General features: G+C 40.6%; 1 protein-coding gene across 1 annotated transcript in view; it reads right to left on the bottom strand.

Annotated features, from left to right (window-relative positions):
• Positions 1-1,979: 1,979 nt before the first annotated feature.
• FAM105A (family with sequence similarity 105, member A) overlaps positions 1,980-8,194 on the bottom strand; it is a 25,390-nt gene continuing 19,175 nt past the window's right edge. The window contains exons 5-8 of the mRNA XM_009324989.1: positions 7,964-8,113; positions 7,056-7,184; positions 3,506-3,778; positions 1,980-2,341 (exon numbers count right to left, since the gene is read on the bottom strand). Coding sequence (XP_009323264.1) covers positions 2,162-2,341; positions 3,506-3,778; positions 7,056-7,184; positions 7,964-8,113 — 732 coding nt within the window. The 3' untranslated portion in view covers positions 1,980-2,161. The remainder of the gene's footprint in view (positions 2,342-3,505; positions 3,779-7,055; positions 7,185-7,963; positions 8,114-8,194) is intronic.

Here is an 8,194-nt window from a genome sequence, read left to right as displayed (position 1 = left end):
ACTCCTCTGACTGACTGCATGCCACGGCCCTTCACGGACAAGGCAGAGAGCCCAAGGGGACCTCATTCATTCCGATGCAAACATCCAAATTGGGAAGATAAATTCCACTGTCTGTGTTAGATCTTTATTAACCCCCTTCTATTAATATGCTCAAGATTACAAAAATGTACATTTTGACAAGTTAACAGTTTCAGCTGTAATGCTTTTGTATTCTTATTCATAAATAATATGCAAACCATTAAAAAGCCCCCTATAAAAATACATCATTTTTTTGGTATGTCTGCTTCTACCAAAACAAGGATAAAATATAGACATGTTTAGTGATAGCTGCAAATGTTACTGTTAATGCGAAATAGATACCAATACCCTACTCTCAGGCATTGTAACATTTCCCCATGCAGAGCAGAACCAAATCTTAAGTAGGCAAATTATTTCATTTAGTGAAAAAAGTTTAATAAATAAAATATTTGATACGCAGGTTTTGATGAGATGAAATTATATGTATCAAAGCCTTCTTAATTAAAAGCTACAAATTATTGAACAAAACTGAACTCAGGAAAACTTCCAGGAAACAAAACTTTTAATAAAGAACGTGGGTGTTTGTGTTTATAAATATATATACATGTACATACAAATAAGAGGACTGTAAGGGATGAAATTGCTTTCCTTTACACGAAAGAACAGAGCGGTCTCTGTGCACTGCAAGCATTACCATTTAGTTGCCTCATGCAACTGCTTTCGCTCCCGCAGGCCCTGTTCACGTTTTTGTTACTGGCTTGTATTTTCTCCTGTAGGGGTTCAAAAACAAACCTGCCTGTCCCCATAGCTCTAGCATAAGGAAAGGAAAGGCTTTGCTTCTTAATAAAACCCCACTTTTTTCAATACAACCGTACGCCTATGGGATTGTAAGATTTCCACAAATATCTTGCCAGATCTGCTAAATAATTCTAGTATTTGTCCAAATTAAGGTCCCTCATTTTAGAAATAATCAAAACACAATTGATTCTTTTAGAAAAGAGAACTGGGCAAAATATTCCATGGAATAAGAGTAAATCTCATTTAGCTGTCCCAGACAGACTGCTTCAAACATTGAGGTCTAAACAAAAGATAGCAATCTTATGCAGAGATTAATATATACACAGAGGATAAAACATGTATACACACTGCTAAATGTACATAAGGCCTAGAAAATTAATATTTTCTGAAAAGGCAGTGTTTGTGACTGTATTCTGTGCACAGCTTTCTCAGATGAATTGCAAAGGAAATCTTGGTATCTCTTGGCAGGTAATGTTGAAATCAGCCCTTAAAGGGTTTACAAGCTGACAAAAACCATAGGCAGCTACTGGGTCTTACTCTGTTGCATGTTACTTATTAATATTGCCCTTTTTAGGTTTGGGAAAGCTTGTGTACTTTCCTCAGTTATAAAGTAGGTCTTCCATTCACTGGCACAGTATTCTTTTGTCTGTAGGTTGGTTTTTTGTCCCCCCCCCGTGTAACATTTCTTAAGCTTCAGCTATCAGTGCTGAGTGCAGACAGCCTAATTTCAGGTGTCTGAAGTAAGTACAGCCTGCAGCTGCTTGCTCTGCCCATCCCTGGAGGGAGGTGTTCCAGCAAGCGGGGAAGCCACATGTGATTTGAAGCAGCTATGCAGAGGCCCCACTTTACATCCTCCCATCCTACGTAGCCCCAAGTCAACGCAAGTTTAATAGCCCGGAGTATAAACTGTGGGACCCCGGAGTTGCTTCCTGTGTGATTCATCCTCCCTAGCTAGAGACAGACCAGGGAAAACCGGTAACTGCTTTAGGAACTTGAGTTTAACCCATCCAGAGATGTCAGAATAAACCCTTAGGCTAACAATGGAAAACCCAACATTACCTTTGCCTTCTTTGTCATGCAGTCTAAGCTTTTTTGTCTGACAACCCTCAAATATGACGTTTTTCCCCCAGACAGTATAGCAAAATATTTTATGTTTTTTATGGCCGACTGGTGGTGAATTGAGCTGTAATGGGAAAGCAAAATGTTTACACAATAAAACCACAAATCATTTTGTAATCATTAACAAGCATTCTCAAAATCTTACTGCTGCCAATTAGAAACCTAATTCACTGGAACTGGTCACTCACTGTATTATACAAAGGAAAAAAAAATAGTCATTGGTCCTTCATGTTCTGAAAAGGGGGATGTGATAGTAGCGGTCGTCCTCAGTCAGGAGAGAAATCTCATTCCATTCCCTTCGGTATTCATCTGGATAGTTTACTTGAAATTCCTCAGTATTAAACCTATGCAGTCTGTAAACTCTTATCTTTACTTCAAGTAAGTATCCAAGAAGAGACAGTTCAACCTAAAGATGAAAGAAGTCTGTAAGACATTTATTTCTAGACTTAAAAAACTAAACCGCAGATAATCCAAGTTAAGGCAAGTCACCTCACTTCAAAACAGTAGACAAGGAGTAAAAGGGGCCCTTTTGTAAGCGAAGTAAGGAAATTAAAAGTTGGAGGGTATTCTCAATGTTCCAACAGTCCTTCCACTGCTCTTTTGCATGTAGAGGACATTCTGGTTAATGCTTGACACTTTGGAAACATCCCTCTTCCACCTGACAATACATAACCTGCTCCCAAAGCCAGCTCGCACAGCTTAGTGGGGAGCACAAAGGAACTATCCATTATTAAAAGACTGATACACCTTGAAAAATGGGAAGCCTGCCACCTTGTGATCACTTGCTACATGAGGGAAATATAATAGTAAAAGGAAAAAATTTCCTCGTACTTCATGTATATGAAACTTGAGAACTGGCCTCTTCATTGACACTTCTTGCAAAGGATTGTTTAATCTGGAAAAATGCTTTGGAAAAAGCTCATATCCTTAGGCACAGCCCGACAGAGCAAAACTTGTCCAGTTATAATCAAATTGCTCCTGAAGGCAACTGCAACATGTAACAGTCGAACTGAATTTGATTATAAAAAATAATTTCACCCATTGGAAAGTGAAACTATTTGCAGAGCAGCAGTGTGGAGCTTAAATGTCAGTACTTAACACCTCACTAAATATAAAATTGAAAAAAAAAATCTTAACATATAAAGGTGAACAATTAATAGAGTTCTCATTATCTACTCTTAACAGACATTACATCTAATGAGAACCAAAGAGAGGGGAAAAAATAAGTGATGATAGAGGGTTTGGCACGGTGAAACAGATAGGAAAAGCAAAACAACAGGTCAAATCTGCATAATCGAAAATTATTTTACATATCAAAGTTATCATTGTTCTAAACTATGTCTCACTGATAGCTTGCAGCATTTATTTCTGGCCCAGCAAGAAAACTGTCCACCCCACTTCACTCTACTACAGTTTTTTTCCTGGAAGGTAAATGACAAACCTCAGTCCACTTCCCCACGTCCCAGAGAAAAAAATTGAGCCAGCTATCACGGATGATGTATGATATATTCACCTAATCACGTCAGAGATGGAATAAGTTTTGTGATGTATTTTTCATTTATATTATTACCTGGTCTAGGCAAATAGAGTCACCTATGGAGTTGAGATGATTCATCATGAAACTCAAAGGGTCAGATGAGGAATCACGAGCAAAGAGAAGGCTAAAAAGGTTGTGTATGGGTTCTTCCCTGTTCTTTATCTGCTCATAGGCTTCGACAACTTCGTAGAGCATGATGAATTTTATGGCCTCATACAGTTTGTGCTCCTTGCTCTCATCAGAAAAGAGTGTATTACACAGGTTTCCTCTTTCTTCATGATCTTTAGTAGCACTTATTTCAGTCCACTGGAAAGCACACAGAAGAATATTAATCAAATTATTAAGAATTCTATTTAATATGAAAGACTCCAAAACAGGAACAATTGCCAGTCTGTACTATACCATTATTGTGGCCAAATGGTGGTACAAATAAGCACGTGGCTCTTTGGGATCCGCAGTGAAATCTGAAGCCTTACACATTTCCGTTTCCATTTATCCAGCTGAACCTATTTGCTACAGACAGCTCGAAGCATCTGGATGCTAATGATAATCTACGAGAAATCAAATGTAATTCCCCTGTACAAAAGCCACTCTCCATCACCACAGAAAAATCCAGGTATCACTGTCAGTAAAGAGTCTCACAGAAGCGTAACTACCAAAAGGACCTCAGAAAGTTACAGGAAATCTGTGCGGGTGCATCAGACATACACACTGGGCCATAAGCAAAGGTTAGATTAAGTGATGACTCCTGACCTGTTTTTAACTTACAGCTTCCAAAATTCAGTGATTTTCCTCTGTAGTACCCTTTACGTTAAAGTTATCCTAGCTTGAATTCTTTAGATGCTGAGCCCAATTCAGAAGCATGTCAATTAAAAGGAACCTATACAAACTGGACAAGCCAGCATGGTATTATGAACTGTACACTTTTGTATGTCTTCAGTGTGTTCTGCTTCATGAGGTCAAGGTAAGTTGGCCGCACAAGAAGGGACATGACAAAGACATGCATGGGACATGAACGGGGTAGGAATTTCTCATTCTGCTCACGGCTGGTAGCGAGAGCTCCTGAGCTCTCTGTTGCTCTAGAGGGGTCAAAAGCCAGTGCTCACGCCCAGAAAATGGGCCATCCAGGAGACAATGTTGGACTGGGTATCAAATCAGAAAGCTTAAAGCACCCAGTCCTGAACACAGTGGCTAAAAAGAGTCATCTGGAACTGAGAGGTTTTCTGGGATCACAGTAAGAGATGACACTCAATGACTGGGATTCAAATGAATTTCAGTTAATTCTGTGCTTGTATCATTTATATGTTGAAGCGGCCATAAACTGAATTGCAACAACAAAAATCTAATTTACACATGAATACTAAATCGAGAAACAGATCCCCCATCTCCTCATGCATTCCTGAAGACTTTCCTTACAGGTTAAAAATGAGACCAAGTGGATGAACCACTACTGCCCCTTTGCTAGAGGACCTCTACTACCTAAGCGAAAAGCCTGTCGTAGTGTAAAGCACCCACTAACCAACATGGCCCAGGCACACCAGCATCTGCAGGCAGCAGCCCACAAGCTGATGACAGAGCTGGAAAAGGCAGCAGAGAGGCAAATGTCTCCAGCTTACCCAACAACCAGGCACTCTTCTGTGGCTTGGTCAATGGAGGCAAGTCTGGAGTGAGGCCCAGACTCATGAGTTTGGGGTGCGTAGCAAGCTTCTTGGAAAAAAAGTGTGCGGGTATATGACTAATACTCCTTGAAAGGCTTAAAATACCTTTGGCAGCAACCACTCCCTACCACCCCTGTATCTTAAAACCATAGCTGGAGCAGACATGTGCATCTATAAGCCTCAGACACTAAGTAATATTTACTAAATCTGGCTATCCAAACTCTGTGGAAACACACAAGGTTTCCTACAGTATCAGCTGAATAAAGAACTAAGTAGACAGTTAAATACAGCAGACTCTGAACTCCCAGTGCTGGCTCTTTAGCACTTTTCACACTACTAAATGTACCATAAAACCCTGTTAGTGAAAACAGGCAAAAATCCCTCTCATTGGCCAAACAGCATCTTTATAAAAATAAAATAAAGTTGGGAGCTAGTCCTCATGCCCAGTAACAGCATAATGCATAATACAGCTGCTCTGCAACAATTTGTTAATTGTACAAGTTTGTTCACCATGCTGACTTGAAACTTTTTTCTGTGCAAACATCCAGTTTAAATGCTTCGTGCTAAGGAAGTAACATCAACTTACAAAGAGCTACAACAGGATAAAAATAAAAGCCTGACAACCAAACACTGGCAAATGCAAAGAGCGACCAGAACAAAATGATAACTGCACGCAAGAACCACTGGGCACGTCTCAAGAAGACAGGCAGTTGTCACTGTGGCACAGCAAGGTTGCAGGCAAGCAACAAGGACCAGATCTCTATTTTAATTCCCTCTTTTTATTGCTAATGCTTTGTTTCTAGAGCTAAATCAGTCTCTTTGTGGTTTGTTGTTTTTCTTTAAGTAACAATTACTATCACTGAAAGTAGGGTTTAAAACTACAGGGTTGTGGCTCATATACACAGGACCACATAAAAGGAACTAGCTTAAATGTGTACCAGTAAAATAAGCTGTTGTGGCTGTGGTAAGACAACCCAGAACCGTAAGGTGTACTGTAGAATTAAAAATGACAGTTTAAGGTCTGATATAGTGGATAATGGATGCCTTCAGAGAAGCGTTTCAACCTAATCTTGGCCAAAACCCTGGAGTCCAGCAAATACCAGTATCCATTTGATGGCTGTGACCCAGTAGAGCATAGAAAGCAACTGCCCAGCAGAAAGAAGATGGGGAGGAGAGGGGTGGTGGTGTGTTAGGAACAGCTTGTGGCAATGGAAATACAACAGTCCACAGCTCATGCAACTGCAGACATGCAGGAACCCCAGGGGAGCTCAAGGAAGGTGCAAGGTCCTGTCAGGCCTAATTTTTATCACTGTTTCAAAAGGCTCTGGGGCTACTAAAACTCCCAACATTTTAAATATGTAAGTAAGAGTTACACTTCTGGTTGGGAACGCAGGCAATCTGGCTCTGCTGAGCAGAGGGGGCAGTCAGGCTGACAGGTCTTCGTAATCAAGTGCTTCAGGTTACGGAGAGAAATTACAGTAAAACTGGATAAATACAGTGTTTCATGGAAAGAGAAGCAGAGGAAAGACAATAGTTTGAGAAGAAAATGCACTATTCATTTGTTCCCTCCCTTTTGGGGAGGGAATCCAGGAGGATCTCATACAGCATGTTGTTATTTTTAATCAAAATGATGAGGTGCTGCAGGAGCCACTTGATGGCAAGGGCAACTAACCGTGCAGCAACTAACAGCTGTGGGGAGGATGGCCTCCCTAACTTTCAGGGGGACCCCTAGTATTTAACCTAGTAGATCCCCAAAAGCTGGATTCTCCTGCAGGAGAGGCGATGGCCTGCCCAGCAGCTCAGCGCTATGAACCTGGGAGGGAGGCTGACTGCCATAGAAACATGTAACAAGGAACAGTTCCCTAACTCTGTCTCAACTCATTTCTCAGTGATTTTATTCCCCCAGCCATTTCCTAAATACTCACATTTGTCTTTAATGTCTCCATACATTTGCGCAATTTACCAAAGGCATTGGGACCCATGTATCTTTCTGGCCCAAAACTGTATTGCTGAATCCAGTTGCAACCTTGAGAATACAAAAGCTTTTCAGGGAGCTGGGGAGGGAGGGAAAAAAGCTAATTAAGTAGAGATTATAACCATAACAAGAAGTAGAATATAAAGTTATATAAACTTGTCTACACACATTTTAATTTACGATGTGGTTCTGTCCTCTGGTTGTACAGTTCAAACAACAACAAAAAAAACGGGCTTCAGAACAACTCAAATGTTAAGAAGGAGGCTCCATTTGACTGCCCAGTCCTTAAGAATCTTTTAAAACAGGGCCAAAGAAGAAGAAAATATGCTCTCAGCAAAATATATAACCCACACTCTGGAAAAGCTGGATACATCCAAACTCAGTGAGGTTTTTAGGATTACAGACACCTTCCAGTTTGCACACGCATCCCCACAGGCAGCAGCTATAGCTCCCCACCTCCCCACTGCTGTCTCCTGCCAGAGCTCCTGGAGCCCAGGGCAGGATTCCTGTTGCTCCAGCAACACACTCGGCAGCTCCCAAGCGAGCCACTGGACTTTGCACGGATGTGGATGCGGAGGATTCAAATATCCTTTTGTGTTAAGGGAGTGACATCTAGCAGGGTGCCAGTAACAATTATCCATCCACTTTTTTTTTTTAAATAACCATTTAGACTCATGTTCACTTCGCTACGTTTGCATCAGGGACACTTTTTCAATTAAGTGTAGTTCAAAGAGTTTGAAAAACTTCTCTTTAAATTCTGATAATGATTCTCCTCTACTTCCATATCAGACATGTCAGTTTTCACATTGAACAAAGCTTCCTTCTGCAGTGCAATGTCACCTGAATCATGAATTTTACCTTTAATATATCTCTCTCCTTCATCCATGATGGAAAAGGAATGCCTTGGCTGAATATCTGAAAAAGCACTGCTCTTAGTACGCAATAGTTGTCCCTCCTGACTTGTCGCAGATATTTGATGTGATAGCTCCAAAACAATTCTTCATATGCCTAGAAAAAGACAAAAAAAATTTAGCAATAAACATTTTAAACCTCAGACCAAACCCATGTTGAATTGGAGTCCAATTCTGA

Source organism: Pygoscelis adeliae, unplaced genomic scaffold (assembly GCF_000699105.1).
Source record: "Pygoscelis adeliae isolate BGI_AS28 unplaced genomic scaffold, ASM69910v1 Scaffold86, whole genome shotgun sequence".
In the NCBI taxonomy this organism is placed as follows: Eukaryota; Metazoa; Chordata; class Aves; order Sphenisciformes; family Spheniscidae; genus Pygoscelis; species Pygoscelis adeliae.
The sequence above is the reverse complement of the archived record's forward strand: the minus strand, read 5'-3'. Positions and strand labels throughout refer to the sequence as shown.